Source organism: Triticum urartu, chromosome 2A, assembly GCF_056163025.1.
Source record: "Triticum urartu cultivar PI428250 chromosome 2A, HENAU_Tu73, whole genome shotgun sequence".
Taxonomy (NCBI): domain Eukaryota; kingdom Viridiplantae; phylum Streptophyta; class Magnoliopsida; order Poales; family Poaceae; genus Triticum; species Triticum urartu.
Genome location: NC_141874.1, coordinates 716294967 through 716320943, shown reverse-complemented (window position 1 = coordinate 716320943; position 25977 = coordinate 716294967). Strand labels below are relative to the sequence as shown.

The following is a 25977-nucleotide window of genomic DNA, read 5'->3' as shown; positions in this document are numbered from 1 at the left end:
GCACTCCTACGGTATCCGGGAGTTGCACAATCTCATGGTCTAAGGAAATGATACTTGACATTAGAAAAGCTTTAGCATACGAACTACACGATCTTGTGCTAGGCTTAGGATTGGGTCTCGTCCATCACATCATTCTCCTAATGATGTGGTCCCGTTATCAACGACATCCTATGTCCATGGTCAGGAAACCGTAACCATCTATTGATCAACGAGCTAGTCAACTAGAGGCTTACTAGGGACATGTTGTTGTCTATGTATCCACACATGTATCTGAGTTTCCTATCAATACAATTCTAGCATGGACAATAAACAATTATCATGAACAAGGAAATATAATAATAACCAATTTATTATTGCCTCTAGGGCATATTTCCAACACCCCATAGACACACAAGTTGACAATTGTCTTAGCCGTGTGCGGTGCCCCCTCCACCATAATCCACCTCGGTCATATCGTTGCAGTGCTTAGGCGAAGCCCTGCACCGGTAGCTTCATCATCACCGTCATCATGCTGTTGTGCTGACGAAACTCTCCCTCAACACTCAGCTGGATCTAGAGTTCGTGGGACGTCACCGAGATGAACGTGTGCAGATCGCGGAGGTGCCGTACCTTCGGTGCTAAGATCGGTCGGACCGTGAAGACATTCGACTACATCAACCGTGTTGTCATAATGCTTCCGCCTACGGTCTATGAGGGTACATGGACAACACTCTTTCCCCCTCGTTGTTATGCATCACCTAAATGGATCTTGCGTGTGCGTAGGATTTTTTTTTGAAATTACTGCGTTCCCCAACACCAAGTCTTTAGAGGATTCCATTTTGAGTACGCCTTGGGTCATGGCAATCTTGTCCCATTCATTGATGATCCAGGGGTCCTCGGCCCGAGCCACTATGATGGTGCCGACGTGGTTAGCACCCTCTAGTCCAGGACACCGTCACGACATACGGTTTTTTCGATGGAGAGAGGGGGGGGGCGCAGCCCCAGCCACCAAAGATGTGTTCCGAGGGGCTGCCCCTCCTATCTATTTATATAGGTCTGGGGGCGCCCCACCCCCCAACTTGCCCCTCAAGGCAAGGGGGGCGGCGGCCCCCACCAACTTGGGCGCACCCTTTGGACCATCCTAGTTGGCAACCCCATGGGCTCCTCTAGATCAGGATGGTTGAGGAACCTTCTTGAACCATCCCGTGGATTTTTAGGGTGTTCCGGAATGTTTTTGGTTCTCCAGTTTTTCACTATTTTCACTAAAACTTTTACGGTTCTCTCTCCGAAACAATTTCAGCATATCCATCTAGTATTCAACAGATGAATGACCCTTAAGCGCGTGACCCCGCAGGTTCGCTAAAGTATAGACATGACTGGAACTCCTTCCATTCAATGATCAATAGGTTGAACCATGGGCATCCTCCTTTCATCATGCCATGATTGTGAAATGTGTGAGCAATCAGTATGTAGAATGACATTCTTAAAACCTCTTGTGATCAACGCCTCCACTTCATCCCAGCAAGCAAGTAATTCCACTACGAAAGAGCCCTCAATACCCTTATTTTTTTTGAAAGATCTCAATACCCCTTATGCTGTGAAGAACAGACTCATGAAAGGTTCCTTGATGATTTCGGATGACATTGCATGAGCCAGTATAAACGAGAATTGGTTTGAGGGAAGACGCCTCTCAAGGGGCGATCGGCTCATATATTTATAGCAAGATTACAAGTCTTGGAGACCAAGAAAGAACCTATACGCGTATATGTACAACCGTATGCAAACGGGAATACGCACTGTTAGCTATACAAAGTCACACTTTAACATCCCCCCGCAGTTTGTGCGTTGGTCGAACGCATAAACTGTACCGAAAATCCTCGAAGAGGTGCGACGGCAACCCCTTCGTCATGACATCGGCAAACTGCTGTGAAGATGGCACGTGAAGAACCCGAATCTGACCGAGAGACACCTTCTCACGAACAAAATGGATGTCGATCTCGATGTGCTTCGTGCGGCGATGCTGGACCGGGTTACAAGCCATGTAAACAGCACTGACGTTATCACAGAAAACAACGGTCGCTGACGGAAGGGGGCGATGAAGCTCAAGAAGAAGCTGGCGAAGCCAACAACACTTGGCCACGGCATGCGCCACCGCTCTGTACTCCGCCTCGGCACTGGAGCGAGACACTGTGGCCTGGCGTTTGGAGGACCAAGACACTAGGTTGTCGCCGAGATAGAAACAGTATCCAGATGTTGAGCGGCGTGTGTCAGGGCAGCCGGCCCAATCCGCATCGGAGTAGGCAGTGAGCGAGGTGGCCGGCGTGGAGTGGAGCTAAAGGCCGAGGTCGAGGGTGCCACGAACGTAGCGGAGGATCCACTTGACGAGGTTGAGATGAGGCTCCCGAGGGGCATGCATGTAGAGGCACGCCTACTGGACGACATGAGCAATGTCGGGGCGGGTGAGCGTCAGGTACTGAAGTGCCCCAGCAAAGCTCCGGTACTCAGTAGCATCGGTGACGAGTGGTCCCTCATCGGCAGAGAGCTTGCAACGTGTGTCGATGGGCGTCACACACGGGCTGCAGTCCATCATACCGGCGCGCTGAAGAAGGTCGATGGCGTATTGGCGCTGCGAGAGAAGCATCCCCGAAGTAGAGCGGGAAACCGAGATCCCGAGGAAGTAGGACAAGTCCCCGAGATCGGTCATGGAGAACTCACAGTGGAGCTGGTCGGTGATGTGTTGAAGAAGCCCAGTGCTGGAGGCGGTGAGGATGATGTCGTCAACATAGAGGAGCAGGTAGGCCATCTCGGTACCGCGCCGAAGCACGAAGAGAGACACGTCACTCTGGGACGCCACGAACCCAAGGCGATGAGCATGATGAGCGAACCGCTGGTACCATGCGCGGGGCGCCTGTTTAAGTCCATAGAGGGACTTGTGAAGCAGGCAGACGTGCTGGGGGCGCGTAGGGTCGATGAAGCCGGGTGGCTGCTCACAATGAACCACCTCATCAAGGTCACCATGAAGAAAGGCGTTCTTGACATCCAGCTGATGAACTGGCCAAGCGTGGGAGACGGCGATGCTGAGTACAACGCGGATCATAGCCGGTTTGACAACAGGACTAAAAGTCTCGTCGTAGTCAATACCAGGCTGCTGGGAGAATCCACGTACGACTCACCTGGCCTTGTACCGAGCAAGACCGCCATCAGCGCCAAACTTGTGCTTGAAGATCCACTTTCCTGAAACAACATTAGCGCCAACCGGGCGAGGAACCAGAGACCAGGTGCGGTTCTGAATGATGGCACCGTACTCCTCGGACATGGTGGCACGCCAAAGAGGGTCCTGAAGAGCGGAGCGATAGGTTTTGGGAATGGGATAGATGTGGGAGTGTTCGGCCGAGAGATTAAGTCTGTCAGTCGGCTGGACGATGCCACGCTTGGCGCGCGTGAGCATGGTGTGAGTGTTGGTGGCGGGAGTGGTGTTGCTACGAGAGCGACGAGGAGGGGGAGGGGTGGCGGCGGTGGTGGTGAAGGGGAAGGGGACCGGCCGGGAGACACGGGTGGAGTCGGCGCAGACGAGGCGGGTGCGTCGTGGGTGGGCGTGGGCGGCGCGGAGGCAGTGCCATGCATAGCGGGCTGAGCCGATGAGGCCGGCGCCATGCTGGTCTAGCCCGCCAAGGGTGTGATGATCGCGGGAGCCGGGTGCGTGGCGGCCAGGTCGAGGAGAAAGTCGAGGTCATCCGGAGAAGAATCAGTGCGATTCGTGGCGAAGGGAAAGGTGTGTTCATCAAATATGACGTGGCGAGAGATGATGAGACGACGGGTGGATAAGTCGAGGCATCTATAGCCGCGATGTGAGGTGGGGTAGCCGAGGAACACGCAGGCGGTGGAGCGCAGAGCGAGTTTGTGAGGTGCCGTGGCGGATTGATTCGGGTAGCACAAGCACCTGAAGACACGAAGGTCGGAGAAGGAGGGTTTTTGTTGGTAGAGAAGGGTATATGGGATACGGAAGTGCAAGGCTTGGCTGGGGCGGCGATTTAGTAAGAAGGTGGCGACAGCGAGAGCCTCGGCCCAGTAGGGAGGAGGCATGTAAGCCTGGAAGAGGAGGGTGCGAGTGATGTCGTTAAGTGTGTGAAGAGCACGCTCAGCCTTGCCGTTTTGAGGAGAAGTGTACGGGCAAGACATACGTAGGTGGATGCCGTGGCGGGCAAGGAACTCAACAAAGGTGGAGTTAACGAACTCAGTGCCATTGTCGGTTTGGAAGGACACGACCGGGAGATTGAATTGTGTATCTGCGTATGCTACAAAGTTAACGAGGATATCACATGTGTCGGATTTCCGACGTAGTGGGAAGGTCCACATAAAATGAGAAATATCATCGACAATAACCAAGTAGTATTTGAAGCCAGAGTTACTAGCAACAGGTGATGTCCACAAATCACAATGAAGCAATTGGAACGGAACGACACAAACTGTGGATGATCTAGAAAACGGTAGACGCACGTGCTTGCCAAGTTGGCATGCATGACACACTTGAGTGCTTTTATTACATGGAATAGCAAATTCTGAAGATAAATGTGACATAGAGTCACGACCCGGATGTCCTAAGCGACGATGCCATAGCTCCGATGCGGTGGTGGTGGCGACGAGTCCAAACGGCGAGGTGGTGGTGTTGGTGTTGGCGAAGAACTCGTAGAGTGGACCAGGGCTACTGCAGCGAATAATCTCGCGCCGAGTGTGAAGATCCTTAATAGAAAAGCCACACAGGTCATATTCAACAGAAACTGAATTATCAATGGTGAACTGACGAGTAGAAAGAAGATTTTTGATGATATCTGGAACAACTAGAACACTGTTAAGGTGGAAAGTGTGGCTAGGTGTGCGGAGAGTGACGTGGCCGGTGGCGGTGATGGGAAGTGGATCGCCATTGCCAACGGTGACACGAAGGGAAGGAGGAGGATGGGAGGGAGTGGAGAGTATACCAGGGTCGGAGACCATGTGCGAGGTTGCGCCGGAGTCCCTGACCCATGCGCCCGGTGTGGAAGGGCCGGCGGCTGGAGCGCCGGTAGTGGCGTTCAGGGAGGCGACGAGGGCAGAGTAGTCCCATGCCGGGCCGGGGGTGTAGGGCACCGCGGGTGGGGGCGGGTTAGTGCCCAGGCCTGGCCGTGTAGTGGTGCCAGTTGGGTCGTGTAGGCGACCTGACCTGGGGGCACCCAGGTAGACTGACAGGGCGGCGGCGCTGAAGAGGCAGACCGCGGGGCCGGCCCGAGTAGACCAGCGCCCCCGGCAGGAGGAACCGGCGCGGCGTGGGGGCGCCAGGCGGGCTGCATCTGCTGAGTCTGGCCGGTGTACGGGTTAAAGCAGATCCATGGGCCGGATGCCGCGACAGGTTGAGTGGTGGTGGAGTTGGCTGCACCCCCGCCGGCGTTCTTCTTCTTCGACCAGCGGCCGCCGTTGCCGCCCGAGTGGCCGCCCGAGTTGCCGCCGGTGGAGGACCCGGCGGTGTTGCCATAGAGAGCGACTTGGGACGAGAGGGAGCCACCGGGAGCGGTGTTGGCGAGCTGGTTCTCGCGCAGAAGGAGGATGGAGCGCGTCTGCAGGAAGGTGGGAGCCGGAACCTGCATCGTGACGAGGGTCGTGATGTCGGAGAAGCGTGGGTTCAGGCCCCGAAGGCAGGTGAGGACCAAGGTCTGGTCAGTCACGGGCTGCTCCACATCCGCCAGCGCGTCGGAGAGGGCCTTCAGGCGGTGGCAGTAGGCGGTGATGGTGAGGTCGCCCTGGACGAGGGCTCGGAACTGTGCCTCGAGGTAGACGGCCCGGGTGAGCTGATTGTCAAGGAAGAGGTTCCGGATCAGCGCGTAGGCGTCATACGCCGTCTGATCTTGGGCCATGATGGTGTCCAGGATGTCATCGCTAATGGAGTCGTAGAGCCACGAGCGGACGACGTAGTCCTGGCGCTGCCGCTCGGCCGTGCGAGCGTCCGGCGGCGTGACGGCGGAGATTTGATCCATGAGCTCGTACTTGCCGAGGAGGACGGTGATGAGCATGCGCCACTTGGCGTAGTTGGACTGCTGCAGGTCGAGGACGACGGGGACGTGCGTCTTGACGCTAGCCACGTGGACGGCCTGAGATGCCGGCGACGTGAGGGCGGGCGATGCGGCGGCGGCGGTGGAGGTGGTGAGGGCTCCGGACGTATGCGCCCCGAGCATGGACAACGAGGATGCGGAGGTGGACATGGCGGCGATCTGGGAGGGGAGGCGGAACCGCGGCGGTGCCTAGGGTTTAGGGCGGCAGCGGATGGGGTTGGAGCGGCGGAAGCTAGGGTTTTAGAAAAGAAGGGCTGATACCATATAAACGAGAATTGGTTTGAGGGAAGACGCTTCTCAAGTGGCGATCGGCTCATATATTTATAGGAAGATTACAAGTCTTGGAGACCAAGAAAGAACCTATACGCGTATATGTACAACCGTATGCAAACGGGAATACGCGTTGTTAGCTATACAAAGTCACACTTTAACAGCCAGGCAGCAAGTTTACTGCATCAATAGCACCATCAACATTATCTGTAAACCAGAAGCTCTTCTGGTTGTGGTAACCACCAAGGTTGGAGGGAGTCGCCGTCGTCGGCCCTAGCCCAAAAGGGCATTTGCTGTAGCAACACCCTACCATAGACCGAGCACGCGACGTCCAACTTAACACTTGGCACTTGGCGACCCCACCTACATGTTCATGGCCGGCCTCTGGCTATGAACAAGTACTCAAAATTACGAATAGTACAATAAAGAAAAGTTACGAGCACAATATATGCATGGTATCTGCACAGATAGTGCTCAAAACCTCGGTAGCTCATCAAAACGGAGGCAACAGGTGACAAGCCAAATGGAATCAAGAAACAAATATATACATGATACGTGGTACAAAACTACAAATATATTCACAAGTCAAAATATGCATGAAATTTCCATGGGCACACAAATATGACGGCGGTGCAATAGTTCTAACAGATTGTAACGCACAGTCCCCATATATGTCGAGGACTGCTCTGCACGACGCGCTTCCTTAACAGCCTCCACCCCCGCAGCCACCGCCTCCTCCGCAGCCTCCCCCTCCTCCCCCGCCACCGCCGCCCCAATGGCGCCGACGACGTCTAGGCTTCACACCGGACCTGTCGGGGCCATCGGCGCAGCTGAACACGGCGATAGCCACGACCGCGACGACGGCCACGAAGACGAAAGCTAGGCCCACGACATTGGCAGGCTCGGAGAGGCCTTCGGTCGCAGCAAGATCCAGCATCCTAACCATTGTTGCGGATTGATCTCCTTGAGCTTGAGCTTTGTTTTGGGAAGGTCGGCCCCTGGAGCGGTATTTAAGGCCCTGGGGGCCGCAGAGGAAGCTGGAAATGTCAACTGGTTGCTGCCTCTTGAAATTTTCAGCTCATTACCCTCAATCACCTATTGCAGGAGTAAACATTTGGCATTCCACTGGTTGTCGAAGGGAACAACTGTTAGACCTGAAATAGTTTTGGGGCAAGCTTGACCGTGTGTTGTCATATGATCGAATTAAAAAGGGGATTGGACAAGTCTTAGACGCGTACGTGAATCAGTATTAGTCAGCTCAGAGATTGCGCGGCACGTTCTCGTTCATCAGGTGGCACTTTCCTAATCCTAGCTCGCAGAATCGTTTGACAGATAAAGGAAGTTAATGTTGTCAAGGAAGACTGGTCATGGTCAAGGGCTCGCAAAACTGTTGACAGAAAAATGTAATGCAGTGTTGATCAGGTTTTTTTTTTGTGAGCGATCAGTGTTGATCAGCTACTTGACCCACAATCCCTATTCGACGCTCATGCATCAATGCTCACATGCGCGCGCATGGCCCACTCCCGGTACAATAGGTTTCTCTTTCTTTTTTAGTTTATAATTTTATATTTTACTTTTATATTTCTATATCTGTACCCATTTTATTTTCCTTTGATTTGTGGTTATTTTTATTTTTAGATAACCTTTTGCAGTATATGAAGCATATATTCACACCTGTATGACTTTTTTTGAAACCATGATTTTTGGAAAATACGTAAAAAATAATACATGGATAATTTTTTATATATTTGTTGTATAGATGAACATTTCTTAATATGAAGTTTTGAAACAGGTAAGTTTTCAAATGTATGCATATTTTTAATATATATGAACATTTTTTAATACATGATGAATATTTTATTTTGTACATACAAACAATTATATGTTCATACAAGACATTTTTTTGGCAATGTTTTAAATAATAATCAAAGTTATTTTAATTTCATTTTAAAACATGTTTCTAAACGTGGTAGTGTCGATCGTCGGGCATTCAGTCTAGCGTGGTTAGTGTTTGTGAACTCTGACGTGTTTTAGTTCTCTAGTTCCTCTCCGTCCAATGAAGCTCAACCATATGCGGTTCCGTCAGGGAACTTGTGAGATTTGTGTCACCCTCCTTTGTCTAGCAGTATCTTCTTGCCCTCTATTGTGCCAGCTTCTCCGGGATGGCAATCTATAGACCATTGTATCTAGCTTCTTATCTGCAAGATTTCCCAACCGCTGCTTGTACAAGCTTTTGAGTTCCAACAAGCGCCGCCCGTGGATGCAGAAGAATTTGCTTGTAATTTCAAATTCTTAAAAGGAAGGTCTTGTAATGGCTAGTTTTATTTAATATATGGCCTTGGACCTTACCTTGAGAAAAAACTGACATCAGCCCACTGTACATGGCCTAGCTATATTTCGACATAACACATACGTGAAGCACATTTATGGCGTCCGTCCATTATCCTCTTTGCAAACATGAAAAACAGACAAATTCTTGGGAGTTACAACCTCTGTAACAAAATGTAGGACGTTTTACTGAAGTCAACTACACCAAAAAACGTCTTATATTCGTTACAGAGTGAGTAGAAGATAACTAATGAAACAGGGTGATTTCACTATGACCGACCAACACCCGTTATTTGAGCCAATCTGAACTTAAAGTACATTTGACACTCGTTGGATCCGTCTTATGCATAACTTTTCCCGCCAAATTTGTCCCCCCAAATGTTGTCTCAAGTTTAATTACCCCCATGGTGCGTATTGTTAAGGAGTTACGATGGTTTATTACGCACAAAATCTTCGCCTCTGCATAAACCAATTAAGAAGCAGTAAAATGGTGAGGCTGGCAATGCAGTTACAAGCGAAAAAAAGAGGGAAGCAGTTGATCTTACGTGCAGCTTTGACAAGATAACTTCGTCTATTGAGTCTGCAATTTCTAGTTGCTTCATCACAGTAGCCTGCAGAACCTGATTAATGGAAGGGGATATTTTTTCATATTACATCTGAGATTGGCAGCAAGATATATTTGGTAATTCCCTATATGAAAATAAAGATAATTTCCAAAGGATGTAATAATGGAGCTCCTTAGCTGAAAGTACTGTTAAGAAAAAAAGCCTATTCACTCCCCGTCTTTCCTAACAAAAATGTTAAAGTTGTCTTTCAAATTCTTGAGACATTCTTGTTGCTTGATCATTTCCAACATTTTCTTATTAAAATATTTCCTGACAAAAATGTTCAAGTTGTCTTTCAAGTTCTTGATCTCAGCATTCTTGTTGCTTGACCATTTCCAACATTTAGAATACAGTGTATTTCCTAAACTTTGACACGGAGATATATATTTATAAGAAAAACAATGGTGTTAACAAACACTTACTTTCTTCGTCCTTTCGAGGTCAGATTCGATACATTTGATCCTATCCCATGAATCCAAGAGGGAGCGTTCTTTCTCCAGGGGAATCTCTGGGGGCTTGCTGCCGAGCTCATCAACCCGACCCTCGAGCTTCTGAAGGCGCTCAATGACAGGACTGACAAGGTCCACACTGAACGCTTCAACTGCTGGATGATCACCAGAGATGTGTTCAAACTCAGGAGCTGGAGGTAGTGGGTTGTTGACCATCGTTATCTCTGGCTGACTGCATACTGTGCGTAAGAAGGTAAAAACCCTAACAACCAGAACCAGCAGTAATCTGAGAAAACGATAGAATTTCCCTTCCTCCGGAATCTCTTTGGGTACTAGTATAGCACGACTGTTTCTTGAAGAGCCTAAAGAGAGTAAAAAAATAATATGAACAAACATGAGGAAATCTTGAATATTTATTTTCAAAAATCTTAGTTCATTGCACTATCTGTTCATTTTGATACTAATAGTAATACATTCAGTAGGAATTAACAAACTGAACAAAATTTTATAGGGAAAGAGCAAAAAATAGCACATCACTTTATATCTGCATAAAGTGACCTCAGAAGACCACAAGTAAAAATACCTGGAGTGTTTTGTGTGCCTGAAGGCTGGGCTTGTACTCTTACTTGTGGGGCACTGCTTTTATCTGGCATTGATCCTCCTCTGCCATAATCAACTGTTTTGTCCACCACCACAAAGTGATCATCGCAACTGTAATAAGCCGCAGACTCTCGTGCTCTCATCTGCATCTGTGTTAAACATAGGAGATTCAGAATTTTGAGGCAAAAGTTTAGGAGATTCAGTATACTCAGATCAATCATTTGTATATTCAGTATATTCAGGAGGAAAGCTCACTTCTTCACGAACTGGAGCTAGTCGACTGCACCCCAATGTGCTTCTCATCATAGGAGAACCTAGATCATCAACATCTGATCCTGACTCAGCTGTTGACGTGTCACTGTTTCTACCCTGTTATTCACAATGAGAGAAAAAAAAGGCAAATTGTTATGGATGCTAAGATGAACATTGCTGATGAAACCACAAAGGGTTCCAATTTTTAATAGGCACAATCAATACACGTTACTTTTCATTTTTGTGGAAACTCAATATCAGTACCGCAAAGAAGTGCATGGGTTAAAGTTAAACGTGAGGATAGGTAATCATGACAACATGTGGCGTGTACCCTACAATCGGCTTCTTAAAACCGATAGGTCCCGAGAATTGGTAAGTTGCTAGTAATGTTTACACCAACACAAAAGGTTTCAATCATATGATGAGTAAGTAAATAACAAATAGTGGTTCGAAGTACTGAACTTGCCTTCAAAAGATGTAACCTAGCAAATGAACCCCTTCGTTGCTCGATCTCAGATAAGCGTCTTGTATGCCTTACAAACTTTGCTTCTTTGTTATGTGCAACCTACAAGCAAACACATAGTACTGCAGTTGAGAATGCTGTTGTATATCATGTATGAAAGACGTGATGCTGAAATTGCGAGGAAAAAAACACTTTGCAAGAAAATTTAACGAAAGCATATCAGGAGTTTCAAATTTAGTGGTATATTCAGCTGGACCGGACACCGTGAATTGCGTGCAGTAATATCCTTTTAAAGAAGAAAGGCCAATTCACAAACTTGCCCAGCAGTTGGGAAGTACATCGCCTTGAAGTATGCCCAATACAAAGCTAGTTTTGACATTTCATATATTTACCACTACAAAGCTATTTATGGGATTTCGTATATTTATGATAATCTTTGTCAACATGGCATTGTCAAGTTCTTAATATTCAAAAACTCAACTGAAAATCTAAGTTTCAGAAAAGCAACGAAGGAGAAGCACATATAATTCCAGAGCAAATAAACCAAATTCACCTTCATAATGTTAGGGTCATTCCATGGACCTTTGTTAGACTTGAGGCATCCTCCCTCACCCGCACATGTGCATGTTCCACCCAAAAATTCAGGAAGTTGGCTGCAAATAGAAAAAAGAAGTGTTCAGTCAAAGGTACCAGGAGAAAGCTTTCTGATCAATAACATTATATAACAAATTGTTGTGAATGAGAAGTGCACCTTCCATCTATTACTTCAAGAAGTTTGCTTTGGAATTTTGTTCCCAAAACCTAAATTTGAGGATTCATCAGAATTATTTATTTGAAAAGAGGAAAATAACAGCAGACTCGTGCTCACATGTATCTTTGAGACCGTTTTAGGGTCAAGAAAACCTTTCACTGAATTCCATAGTAGCTTGAAACCACCGCCAGCATTTACAACAAACATCTGGTGCAGTGTCTGAGCATACATGTAAAGTGTTAAACAAAGTGGCACCAAGTATTGATCAAGATAAGAAACAAAATGTCGGCATACCTCAGGATAATAATCACTGTCTATTTTTTGCATTCTAGTTAGCATTTCCCTTGCTGTTTTGCTGAAGTTTTTGAAACCCTGCAGCACAACAGAGTGGCAAATGTTAGCATGCAGTCTTTATGCCAACTATTTTGGGCCCCAAAATAAAAGTTGACAAAGTTAGTCTTCTACACAGAGTTAAGATCTTGCAAATATGGAAAGAACCATCATACCACGCCTTCAACATCTAGTATAGTGGTTGTAGAATCAATATGCCTTTTCGCTGCGATAGAGCATGCTGGAAACTTGTCCAAGAAGGCTCTCTCAAACTCTTGCACATGATACTTGATGTAGCGGTCAACTGTGGTGATGTTCATCAGTTTATTTGGGTCAACTTTCCCTAATCTCTCGATGTATACTGGCCTTCCTTGCCTGTCAACTCCATGGTAACCCTGAGGGTAATAGGAGAGCACCTCGTCCAGCTCTTCAAAAACGAAATCCTACAGGATTTATTTGCCAATGGCAAGTGTTGGTTATACTGTTCAGAAGAAGTAAAAATCTAGTTTAAGATTAAAGATACTTTTCCTGTAGGCAAGCATCATTAGTCTCACTCACCTCGAGTATTGTATCCGCACCGAATTCTTTTCTCCATTGGAGCATCTCAGCCCACATATGAATGGCTTTCTCAGTGTCAAATTTCCTTGCCTTCAAAAACCTACAGTATACATAAAGGCAGGGAAGCTTTAGACTTGTAATGTAAACAAAACAAGAAATTCTCTGTCCATGTTTCGGCAGCTCTTTGTCTGCTGTTGAGTTATGTTGGAGCACCAACCTCAGCAACATGTGATAGTCATTTTGCTTGTCACATAGCAAGTTCCTGTTCAAAAGCTCTTGCTGAAATGTAAACACGGCACGCTCCTCCTCCTCATCCCTGACGTCTTCAATGGTGAAGGAAGAAGCCCGATGCTCCACCTTCCTCTTCCCCCGCTTCTTGAGCGAATGTGTGAGCTTGCTTGATGCATTCAGCGCTTTCTTCTTGAGTGACCCGCCAATGGACAGCCTTCTCCTCTCATCCTCTGAGTTCTCCACGTCCGACCTCCGGTCTTTTCGCTCATCGAATAAGAACAGACCCTCCGTGCTCTCCGACCGTCGCCGGACTTCATGCAAAACACGTCATTACAAATTAGTAAGCAGATCAGCAATGCAAGACAATATGCATACTTTTTTTTTCTATGAAAGACTATACCTGACATTTTGCTGGAAGCAGAGAAGACTGAATTTACAGGTTGGGTGGCTTCTGCTAGGCAATTATTATATTGTCATCTTCATCCACACAAATGCACCTGGAATGGAGTAGACATCGAGCAGAGTATCATGAGAACATATGCGTGTCAGACTTTAGAGTACACAACAACACTATCTAAATTTCTTTGCATAAATGTATCATGAGAACATATGCCTGTCAGACTTTAGAGTACACAACAACGCTATCTAAATTTTCTTTGCATAAAGGTATCATGAGAATATATTCCTGTCAGACTTTAGAGTACACAACAATGCTCGAGGTGAGTGAGACTAATGATGCTTGCCTTCAGGAAAAGTAAAGGCCTTCTTTAGAGTATCTAAAATTTCTTCGCATAAAGGACTTCTTTGGCATGAAATTAATGTTCTTGGTAGAACATGACCTGCCTTTGTTCAGACGTTACTAACAAAGCAAGGCATTACAGGAAAATTAAACTGTCACCATTAACGTGAAAGGAATCGGTAGGTACATTGATGGTTACAGGTTGCACTAGTAACTACGGATTAAATAAACATATAAATTGCTTGCAAAGGGGAGAAAGAATCATCAAAATGTGTGCACATGCCTGTCAGGTTACAGCAAGGAGCTGCGGTCAACAAGCAGCTTTTGACCAGAGTTAATCATGGAAACTGCTCAGCGCAAATTAAATCATTCACATTCAGCCATGCTAATAATGTGAGTACTCATTACTCCATTGACTACGTTTTTAACAAGTATTTTTTGTTTGAGAAGTAAAAAATCCATAGCAAAGTCGACAGAATTTGTATGAGAAGTAAAAAATCCATAGCAAAGTCGACCGAATTTGTATGAGATAAACAACTTGCCACTTTAGAGCATTTCTGAAGGAGGAGATGACTCAAAAACACCAGCGAATACTATTGATTCTTGCCTACTAACCATCTAAACAAATTCTATGTTGTAAACTGCACACAGATATATTCAGAGATGGCTACCCTTTGGCCAAACTGAAAGAAGAAGAAAACTGCAGCAAGATTTGCATGGAAGCCCCAACGAAACAAATAGCTGCTCTGCTCTGAACTTGGATGCAGGGGATCCACTAATCAATACCAGAACAATCCTCCACGGACTGAACAATCGACGTCTATTAGGTAATAACAGAAATCAGAATTATTTAAACTAAACTCTGGTGTCTAACAGATGCCCAAGAGGCTCAGAGGAAAAACCAGGAACTGAATCAAACTGGATTCGTCTGAGAGCTCTCAGAGCCGGGACTCGAGAGACATACAGACAGACAGATTCAGTTCTACGCCGTCAGAGGGAACATAAAAACAGGAAGGCCCGCATGGTGGATGAAAATCAAATTAGGAAGCAACCCGCATTGGTTTGGCGGTGGTTGGTTCTCTCGTCACGCTTTGGACCGCAAACTGCTCGGCAAATTCCCGCGGTTATGCTCCCCGATTGACGGATTTCATTGGAAACATAGCGCGTCAGGGGGGATTTCAGTCCATCTTCCGCCAGAGAGAGAGCGAGAGAAGACCATGGCGACAAACAGAGTCTCTGGCAACCAAGAAGAAGGATCGCCTGACCTTGGGGGGTGGAACCAAGGGCCGAATCCCGGTTCTTGGACCGCAGCGGCAACCGAGGAATCTGCGATGCCTCCGTCCCCGCGCGCGCGCAGACAAAACAGAGGAGGAGGAGGAGCTCGAATGATTGGAGGAAGGTGGAGGAGGAGGGGGCAGACAGGTTGTAGCTGTGGGATGTTCGCTTCTAACCAACCTGCTGACTGGCGGGGTAGATAGAGACGGACGCCCAAGGGGAGAAGAGAAGAGAAGCTTCTTGCTTTCGCCCTACTACCTACCAAGATAAAACTAATTTCTTCTTGGTCTACAAGTGGTGTGGTGCTGGTCTAGACAGTCATTCGGTCATTTCGTCGGCGCGGGCCACGGCGGACCGGCCTTAGCTTAAAGTGCCGACCCCGGAATAAAGCCTCTGATTTGATGGTGGGGCGCTTTCGCTTTGCTGGCGTGCTGCCCTCTTCCCCTCGGATGGCGCACCGTGTCTCCCATTTTTCAGTTCTCTCCGTGAGTAAACACGCCTTTGGATGAATAGCAGGCTTTAGCGTTGGGTTTTACAAAAAAGAGTTCTTTTTTTTAGCAAAACCGGGTTATGCAAAACTATGTCTGGTTCGAAAGAAAATGCGAGCTGGTCCATCCGATTCCTTTGTTTTGTTTTCTAGGGGTTCGGCAAAAGCCTTGTGCTACATGTAGTTCCTGTTCACGTTATGTTTGGCTAAAGTGCCGACCATGGAACCATGGTTCCTATTCCCCGTGACCTCTCATGCTACATAGTACTTGTTCCTGTTCGAATTATGTCCTATTCCCCATGACCTCTCATGCTACATACTAGTTCCTGTTCAAATTGTGCTTGCTTAAAGTGCAGACCGGCTGACATTGGTTTCTTTGAATAGAGAAAAGTCGATTAGGGTTTCTTTGTCTCCGGTGGCCTTAGGGTCATGGGGGCACGGTGGACCCTGACCCTTACCAGTGGGAGGGCTCCTGCTCTAGACTTTAGTGACAGTTTTCAGTTCAGTTCGGGTTTATGCGAGGCGGCGACCTGATGATAGAATAACCCCCCTCTCTGACGGATCTCACGAGGTTCGATCGGTGCTGGTGTTCGATGGATCGGTTTGGATCCAGTCTTTGTTCATGTGGCGTCAAGTTGCACCCTTCCGATCTGAACTTCTCTTTATCGACGACGGTTGTTGTTCTGGCACACTGGTCCTTCAAGGCTTTAGCATGATGACTTTCCACATGTCTACTAAACAAGATTTGCCCGGAACCGGCGAGAGAGGGGCGATGACGGTCGTGCGCCTTTGGCTTGCTCCAGTGCTTGTAGTCGTCATTAGATGGTCTATGAAAATGGTTGTAATTTCTATTTTTTTTGGTGTCCTTTGTACTAGCATACCAGATGATGTACGGATTGAAAGTTTTTCCTACAAAAAAGTGTCAACCATGGAACCATGTTGGATCCATGGTTCCTACTCCCCGCGACTTCTCATATCACAAAAATATTAGGCCACCTGCCAAATTGGTTGAACAAATCTCGAGGGACCATCTTTCATCGGTTGCATCCAAAGACTATGGTCGTCCAATCCTCCTCCTTGAGAAGTAATGATCATGTATGGATCCAGCTGAGATTTGTGATGTGATACTCATGAGATCACCGCGTTGCAAGGTAGCAAGAGTTGATGGAGGCTGGAGGGAGACCCCCAATAGGAAGTGTGGAAGGAGGCGTGGTCATCCATCCCGATCTGTGCGCCGACCAACGAGGACACATGTCAATCCAGAAAACAGGCGAATCCCAGCATAGCGTTGGGTGGAGCGCGCATAGAGAATCTGAATAGATACAAAGGGGGACAAGAATTTACCCAGCTTCTGGCCCTCGTGGTAAGGTAATACCCTATATCCTACATGTCACTGTATTGATGTGCCTCATATGAGGGAAACATATGTTGGATGCTGACTTGGGTGGCCCCTACCTCCTCTTATAACCGTCGCTACTGCTACTTACTAATAGCGCGGGTTTTTTTTACCCCTTGCTACTACTAAGTTGATACTAGTAGCATGGATTTTTAACCCGCACTACTACTAAGCGGTCTCTACCGTGCCCTCCCGGGACATGCCATAGTAGTCGCGAGGGGTAGAAACCCGCGCTACTACTAAGTTGATAGTAGTAGCACGGTTTTATACCCCTTGCTACTACTAAGTGCGAGGCAGGTGAAATCCCCATATCCTCGGCCGAATCCCTCCTCCCCCCTCACTTTCCCCCTCTCTCACTTTCCTCCTCTCTCCCTCGTACTCCAGCGGTTGCCGCCGCTGGTACACTCTGCTTTCTTCCCCCTCCCTCTCCGAGATCCCTCCGGTGGGCGGTCGCCTGAGCTCCTTGCCGCCGCCAAGATGCGGAAGCGCGACCTCGGCATCCTCCTCCTCGCTGCCTTCACCATCTTCTTCTCGCTCCAGGTCAGCCCTCCTCCTCCTCCCCCCTCTCCGATTCGATCTGGAACCCTAGCTGACCCACCCCCTCCTCCTCCGGCAGCACGAGGGCGACTTCTCGTTCCGGGAGGCGTCGTACCACCTGTCGGACGACGGGTTCCCGATCAAGCACGATGTGGACCGCCTCCCGCCGCCGACCTCAACGGCGACGACCGCCGCGAGGTGCTGCTCCCCACACACGATGCCAAGATCCAGGTCCTCCAGCTTCCGGGCCACGACGGGCTGGCCTCCGCGGCCGCCCTCGACGGCTTCCACGAGGCGCGCGTCATGGCCGAGATCTCCTTGCATGATTGACAGCATGCACGGGGTCGAGATTTTTTTTTGGTTTTTAAATTAATAGTAGTAGCGCGGGTCACAGACACGCGCTACAGATAGTTAGTAGTAGCGCGTGTCGAACCCGCGCTACTACTATCACACGTAGTAGTAGCGCGGGATGCGCCACGCTACTACTACTAGTTAGTTGTATCGCCGTAGTAGCAGCGCAGGCACCCGCGCTACTACTAGGCTTTTTCCTAGTAGTGTATATAGGTGAATGAGGGGTACGGTTACACAGGCCCAAGTCGGCTTTGCCCAAATTACTCTGGTAATACATCTCTCTCGGAATACAAGTGGTTGGCGCCATATTGAGGGCGGACTTCTGGGATGCCTCCTGACTTGGGAGGCCTCGCTTCTAGGAAGCCCCCTGGCTAGGAGAGGGGCCTAGACCGTAGCTAGACCCTGAGGCCGGCCCACTGTTGGGCTTCCTGGTAGGCAGGCCACCTCCGGTGTAAGACTACCCACAATGGGAGTAACATAGGTAGTAACATCACGCATATTTAGATAGAATGGATGATGTGGCGAGCAATAAATGAAGAAAGAGAGCAAAGTAGTAACATAGCTAGTTACTAGTAGTATGAGTAACATCACACATATCAATGCAAAATGAGTCTATGGCTTAATAAATGAAGTGTTGCATGTTACCACATATATGTTACTCCCCACTATAGAGGTAGTAACATAGACTAATAACATTGACATGTTACTACTCTAAGTTACTACCCATTGTGGCTAGTCTAACGCACCATCACCGTGTAGACCATAGGATCCAACGGCACTGGTGATTGGGCAACAGTTGTGTATGGCACTGGGCCAGCAGTTCGAGGGCCATGTGGTGGCCTCCGAGTGTTGTGAGCGACAATGACTTGAGAATCCATCCAGCTTTCCCTCCCATCAATGGTCGCTCCCCCGTGTCTCTATGTCAACCTCTTCCTTAAGGGAAATGATGAACCCGGCCAAAAGGGTGCGTGGGATTGGCGGTCGGAGAGCATCTCCCACCAACATACCCTTTTTTGCGGGTGAACATACCCTTATTTTGACTCCCTAAACAAATTATTGGCTGAGGATAGAGAGATTTGGACAACAAATTTTTCTCTTCTGATTTTGTAGCATACCCAAAACTAGATACCCATATTTGTGCATATGCAATAGTCTAAACAATATCAGAAACATAAATCTAACACGAGTTAAACACAAATAGTACCTAATTATTACATAGTTCATCAATCTGCAATACAAAATCAAACACAAATAGTACATACTTAGCTCATTAATCCGGAATCTCATGACTCTTTTGTCAGAATTTCGTCGAACATGTTGAGCGTGATGAGCTCACTTTCTACTGAGAGAGGGCAACAACGATGAGAGGGAGGCGACACGGTGAGGAAGGGCAAGGGCGATGCAAGGCTTGCCAACCACCGTGAACTCATAGTGGTTGCGACAAATCACGGCCTCGCGTATGCCTCGTGTCTCCAACTCAACCATGACCGGAGCGACACGGAGGCAAAGCACCTCTTGACTCGACGGGGGCGCCGTTGCCTCAGAAGAAATCGAGGCGTGGTGGCGGGGAAATTGTAGGCAATAGGTTTGCGGTAGGTCAACGCTCGCCGAAAGAGCGTCGGGAGGGAGGCGGGGGCAGGGGAAGGGTCACCAGAGGCCCTACAGCGGAGTCTGGGCACCGAAATATGGTGGGGACATTGATGGGAGGGGTGGCGGCTCGAGCAGGGCCAGTTGTCCCTTCCAGGGTAGAATGGGTAGTGGGGGATACCTTTTTTGGGGTCTTTGGGAGTGAAAAAATTAAGAAACTTGCTTGGTTTTGAGTATACTGCTGAAGCTTGTTTCGGGAGCAAATACCCACATTTTCAGTTTTTGGGTATCTAAGGCGTGATACACACACGCTGGTTGCAACAAGATTCTTGTTGTAGAAACATCCTGCAACAAGAGCCCTGTTGCAAAAGAAAAACATCTGCGGCTCCCGCAATAAGAGTCTTGTTGCAAGAGAAAACATCTTTAACTCATGGGGGTGTCCATCGTTATTGCAACAAGAGTCGCGTTGCAATTACAACATGACCCATATTATGATCTATATACGCTTTTTCTCTCCACGTGGGCCCGCGCCTAACCACGAGCACAACCGAGCATCTCCATGACCTCGCGCCACCCACAACCGTTTGCCTCGCCTTGACGGGCCACACCAACATTTCCCTACACACCTCCGGCTTCTTCCTCTCACTCCTCACTTGTTCACCATGGCCGCCCAATCTTGGTGGTCGTCCTCGCAGCCACATCACTACAGGACACACCGGTCGCCATCGACCGTTCTTGCACGCCTGCCCACCAGTAGTGTCGAGCTCCATCCGACCTCCATCGCCATGGCCGTCGCTTGGGATCAGCCTCGGATGTTGTCCCATTCCTCGCCCGGTCCGGCCTCCCCCTTGACCACAAGTCCCCTGCCCTGAGCAGCTTCGGCCGCCCCACGGTCCTGTAGAGCCCCTGCCTTCGAAGCCATCGGCCAAGGGAAAATCATTTTGGAGGAAAGACGCTCAGCTGGACAAAGGGGAAAACAATTTGGGGGAAAAGACACTGGGCTTCTCGGTTCACAACACACCTTATGTGCGCTATTTGGAACATGCCTAATGTTGCAAAACATGTGTGTGACGGGGAGGGTGTTGTGCACCGCACGATCAAGCGTTGATTGGATGGCCTTGGGGCAGCTGACACGCGCCAACGATCAATCAGTTGAGCCCAAGTGTTTCCCAATAAAATACTCCCTCCTTAGCTTGCAAAAACGTTTTACATCATGGGACGAAGGGAGTATGTGTGTTTGCTATTGAAGATGTCCAGAGTCCACCTCCACGACTCTCTCTCCCTCTCGCATTGGGAGATATTCAGGTTACCAGCAGGAGACTGTGCCGATGTCTTCGCGCGCCTACGGGGTCAGAGGTCTCTTCGCTAATTATGGTGTAATCAATCACTCAAACAGACAAATCCCATAAATCACACGTACTGTATATGTTATATTCAGATCTATCTTGTGCATGCGTGAGTGTACCTGAGGAGCTGCCTCTGTCTGAATTTTGCATGACAAGTCTGCTACTGCATTGGGTTTCTTCAGGACCATCAACAATCAACACTATCGACATGGACCATCCACATTCAGGCCAATATGTATGCATGCAGAGAAAATATATTTTAAAATGTCTCTGCCTTATCATACAATCCTACCACTACTTTCATGGATTTGTTTATGGATCATTTACAGTCGTCAAGTTTTTATGGTCTCTAGGCAAGCTTGATGCAATTTCACATGAGACAGCGGTGCGCTGAACTATCTCCTGCTCAAACCGTTCTGAACATACGAGTGCCTAACCATTATCACCACTTTGCTTTATGATACCTTAGTTAAACGTTGTTCTAATTTCAGAGTTTTGTTCTTCAACAAGTTCAGAAGACTACAAATCTAGAACTGTGTGGATAAGTTACAGAATAAGCATTAACTTGGGAGTACTGATTAATTTGTGTTAGCTTAATAATGGGCATTAGCGTAAATGCATAGTTGATATTCAGATAATGCCAGAAGGAGTAAACGATTTAATGAATAATTCGGTAAATGGAAAAACTAAAAGAGGGAAGAAAACACAAGGCGTCAAGTCAACAGAGTATTCACTCTGTGTAATACCTGGTTAAATATGCTGGTCTTATTTCTCTCTCTGTTTGACGAGTTCATATGGCTAGACCACTTCATCAGAGTGTTACTTTATTTCCTGCTTTTGTTCGTGTTAGTTCCAGTCTGAAGTTTGGATACCTCCATCAGTGTTACAAGTCTGGCAGACGTATAGAGATTTTGCTGAAGTGCTCTTTGCCTACTGTAATTGTTATATACAATTGACATGTTCTGCTTTGAATCTATTTTTGATTGTTTCTCGCTAATTTGGATATGTATGTTCACCACTTCAATGTTTATTTCGTTCTCTAGGTTTACTATATGCTAAAAATGATGGTAATTTGGACTCCCCTAATTCCATCCCCTTGGCGAGTATGTCACTGGAGAATGTTGCCAGTGACAGTGAGACTTGGAGGTCAGGATGACAAGCATCCAGGCACGGGCAAAGGTTCCTTTTGAGAAAGGCTTAAGCTGACTCGTACACATCCAGATGTAGCAGGTAAATTATGAAAGACATTAGGTGGGATTGTTTTTGTTTTGTTTTGAAAAAGGAGGATAAAACCTTCGGTTTGACAAAAACATACATCAAGCCACCAGAAACTACCACTCACACGTACAAATTCGATAATGTGCAATGCTCTCACTCCCCACATCTAAAATCGGTGTTGTCGTCGATCCATCAGTATAATGTATCGGAACCTACAACCGGTGCAGCAAACCTAAAACGTACATCACATGCACACGTTTTAGAAGGCGCCATCATCATCGAACTGCTGACCCATCTTCAAGAAAGAGATCCACATCATTCTTGCCAGTCTGGCCATCCGTCGACGCCACCACGACGCCCAACGGCACCACCTCCCTGCGCGCAAACTGCTAAGCACATCGCGGTCACCGTCGGTACACCGCATCACCATGCCGCCAAGTACCACCAGCCGACGCAGCTTGAAGTCTCTGGAAAATCTGTCGTGCGTAGCACCTGCCGAACAGATATGACACAACATAGTACCTGTCGGCCAGGCATGACTTGACATCTCCATCGAAGTTCCGTGCAAGATGAAGCCGCTCCATCTCCGGCCGCTGTCTTCCAGCCCTTCTCCATAAAATGATGCTCCCAAGAGAGAAACGGCACCACAGTGCCGCCATTATCCGATCTGGAAGACCAGATCCTAGGGTTTCCTCCAGAGCAACATGAGTGGGTTGACAGTAGTTACACGATGAATCCTTCATCAAGGAAACGACATAGAACGTCGCTGTCACCCGCCGTCGGCTCGGTTTTCACCGGCAACTATGTCCCCCCGACTCGCAGCCGAGACTAGATGACGGATCTCGAGATCCGACCACCCAGCCTCAGGACGACCACCTCCGACAGAGGAGACGACCACCACCGCCAAGCCCAGGGTCGCCGCCCTGGGTGCCCACGTGATGCAGATCAAGACCAGGAGTGCCACAACGATCCGAAGCCGAACCGGAGGTTGAGCGGCTGCAAAATGGCCGACGCCGCCACCTGCCGCTGCGGCCACGGACCTGCCGCCACACTTTAGCCATCGTTCCCGCCATCACCTCCGAGGAGATCAAGGTCGGCACCGCCGCATCGATCTTGAGCAGCTGACGCGCGAGAAGAAGGCCTTTGCCGCCGAGCCGCTCGGGCTTTTCCCTGGCGGCGTCGCCGGCGGCGGCGGAGAGAAGAGTGGTGGCGGGGACGCCCCGGTGTGTTGTGGATCGTAGCAGAAATTCAAAAAATTTCTACGCATCACCAAGATCAATCTATGGAGTAATCTAGCAACGAGGGGAAGGAGAGTGCATCTACATACCCTTGTAGATCGCTAAGCGGAAGCGTTCAAGTGAACGGGGTTGATGGAGTCGTACTCGTCGTGATTCAAATCAACGGAGATCTTAGTGCCGAACGGACGGCACCTCCGCGTTCAACACACGTGCAGCCCGGTGACGTCTCCCATGCCTTGATCCAGCAAGGGGAGAGGGAGAGGTTGGGGAAGACTCCGTCCAGCAGCAGCACGACGGCGTGGTGGTGGTGGAGGAGCGTGGCAATCCTGCAGGGCTTCGCCAAGCACCGCGGGAGAGGAGGAGGGAGAGAGGCAGGGCTGCGCCATGGAGAGGTGAAAACTCATGTGTTGGCAGCCCCAAAGTCCTCAAATATATATAGGAGAGGGGGAGGGGGTGCGCCCCCTTTAGGGTTTCCTCCCCAAGGGGTGCGGCAGCCCCAAACCCATCTAGGGTGGCGGCCAAGGGGGGGAGGGGGAAACTTGCCCCCCAATCTAGATGGAGGCGCCCCCTCCCGAAACCCTAGGCACCTTGGGCCCTTGTGGGGGGGGGGGGCGCACCAGCCCACCTGGGGCTGGTCCCCTCCCACACTTGGCCCATGCAGCCCTCCGGGGCTTGTGGCCCCACTTGGTGGACCACCGGGACCCTCCCGGTGGTCCCGGTACATTACCGATAAAATCCGAAACTTTTCCGGCGACCAAAACAGGACTTCCCATATATAATTCTTCACCTCTGGACCATTCCGGAACTCCTCATGATGTCCGGGATCTCATCCGGGACTCCGAACAACATTCGGTAACCACGTATATCTATTCCCTATAACCCTAGCGTCATCGAACCTTAAGTGTGTAGACCCTACGGGTTCGGGAGTCATGCAGACATGGCCGAGACAACTCTCCGGTCAATAACCAACAGTGGGATCTGGATACCCATGTTGGCTCCCACATGTTCCACGATGATCTCATCAGATGAACCACGATGTCAAGGATTCAATCAATCCCGTATACAATTCCCTTTGTCCATCGGTATGATACTTGCCCGAGATTCGATCGTCGGTATCCCGATACCTTGTTCAATCTCGTTACCGGCAAGTCTCTTTACTCGTTCCGTAACACATCATCCCGGATCAACTCCTTGGTCACATTGTGCACATTATGATGATGCCCTACCGAGTGGGCCCAGAGATACCTCTCCGTTTACACGGAGTGACAAATCCCAGTCTCGATTCGTGCCAACCCAACAGACACTTTCAGAGATACCTGTAGTGTACCTTTATAGCCACCCAGTTACGTTGTGACGTTTGGCACACCCAAAGCACTCCTACGGTGTCCGGGAGTTGCACAATCTCATGGTCTAAGGAAATGATACTTGACATTAGAAAAGCTTTAGCATACGAACTACACGATCTTTGTGCTAGGCTTAGGATTGGGTCTTGTCCATCACATCATTCTCCTAATGATGTGATCCCTTTATCAACGACATCCAATGCCCATGGTCAGGAAACCGTAACCATCTATTGATCAACGAGCTAGTCAACTAGAGGCTTACTAGGGACATGGTGTTGTCTATGTATCCACACATGTATCTGAGTTTCCTATCAATACAATTCTAGCATGGATAATAAACAGTTATCATGAACAATGAAATATAATAATAATAACTAATTTATTATTGTCTTTAGGGCATATTTCCAACGCGGTGTGGCGCGGCGGCGCCGTACGGGAGGAGGGTAGGGTCAGATGAGATGGCGGCGGAGAAAGGATGAGATGGCTGGGATTGTTTGGTGATGATTGATGTCTTGTATTTTTATTGGGAGGTTTGATGCTACTCATGACTAATGATTAATAAAGTTGAGAAGCAGACTGAGAATGTAATTGCCTGATATAATCACCATTTCCTATGTGCCAGCTGAGACTTGTTTTGGGTTCCTTGCCAGTAGCTGTCCTGTGTGGCATTGTCACCGTGCGATATATCTTGTATGTTAGTAGATCGTTGCAAACTTTGAATTTCACTGCTCAAATGTAGCTTTATTCAAGCAAGTTGAGAACGTGCCCCTATAACACGGTGGTAATGACCTCCTGGAGTGGGGCTAGCTTGAGTAAAAAGGGCCCCTTGCTGCGTATACTTGTGTCATGCAAGCCAGAGTCTGTGCTGGCGTTCAGGGCCTTTTATCGACCTTAGGGCATCTCCAGCTGTTGGCCCCCCAGAGGGTGCCTAAAATCGCCGCCTGGGGATGAGCCGGCGCAAAAATTGAACGTGGGGGCGAGTTGGTTCCCAGCCGCCGGTCCCAGGGCCGCCCCCAGGCACGTTTTAAAATAAAAGAAGTTCGGCGAAATTCGGCTTAAACACGATAAAATTCGGCCAAACACGATAAATTTCGGCACATTTCGGCGAAGTTCGTGGATTTTCATTACATAGCACATATACATAAACTAATCTAAAGGAAAAAGTGGCTGAAGTCGCCGCCATCGTCGTCGGCGGCCTTCTCCTCCTTGACGCGGGCGCCCCTGCTGGACCCTTGCCCGGCGTCGCCATGACGGACTGGTGGCGGCGCATCGTCGTCGTCGTCGTCGCTGTCGCAGATGACGACGACTCCGCCTTCGTCGCGGCCGCGTCGACGCTCCACGAAGCGAAGCAGGGCGGCGCGCTGGCGCTCCTTCGCCTTCTCCAGGCGCTCCTTCTACATCGCTATGGAGTCCCTGCGCGCCCATTCCAGGGCCGCGTCGTCGTTGTCGAGCTCCGTCGTCACCGGCGCGGCCGGCTCCTTCTTCACCGGTGCGAGCCCCGGCTCTGTCTTTGGCTTGACGAAGCGCGGAGGAGGAGCCGACGAGTAGGCGCGCCGGCCGCCCT

At 48.9% G+C, this 25977-nt stretch overlaps 1 protein-coding gene and 1 pseudogene across 2 annotated transcripts; both read right to left on the bottom strand.

The window, feature by feature from the left end:
* Positions 1-4681: 4681 nt before the first annotated feature.
* Positions 4682-6209, bottom strand: LOC147987072 (uncharacterized; annotated as a pseudogene).
* A 2534-nt stretch (positions 6210-8743) lies between these two features.
* LOC125539988 (phosphatidylinositol/phosphatidylcholine transfer protein SFH6) lies at positions 8744-15112 on the bottom strand. 2 transcript variants are annotated; one of them, XM_048703545.2, is made up of 15 exons: positions 15091-15112; positions 13297-13393; positions 12883-13207; positions 12666-12765; positions 12284-12550; positions 12072-12149; positions 11895-11996; positions 11778-11827; positions 11580-11679; positions 11030-11128; positions 10567-10680; positions 10295-10460; positions 9685-10073; positions 9203-9277; positions 8744-9116 (listed from the first exon to the last, which is right to left on the bottom strand). In XM_048703545.2, exons 2-15 carry the CDS (start codon positions 13301-13303, stop codon positions 9096-9098), a joined length of 1893 nt encoding a protein of 630 aa, XP_048559502.1. In that variant the 5' UTR covers positions 13304-13393; positions 15091-15112; the 3' UTR covers positions 8744-9095. The 2 variants fall into 2 exon arrangements, with proteins under 2 accessions (XP_048559502.1, XP_048559501.1); XM_048703544.2 differs by lacking the exon at positions 15091-15112 and adding an exon at positions 14901-15084.
* Positions 15113-25977: the final 10865 nt, after the last annotated feature.

What these genes read in the sequence shown, in the direction of transcription:
- LOC125539988 (XM_048703545.2), bottom strand. An exon ending in GACTATCACATGTTGCTGAG is followed by an intron (nt 12,766 to 12,882) that starts GTTGGTGCTCCA and finishes TGTATACTGTAG; the next exon opens with GTTTTTGAAGGCAAGGAAAT. An exon ending in TTATCTTGTCAAAGCTGCAC is followed by an intron (nt 9,117 to 9,202) that starts GTAAGATCAACT and finishes TGGTTTATGCAG; the next exon opens with AGGCGAAGATTTTGTGCGTA.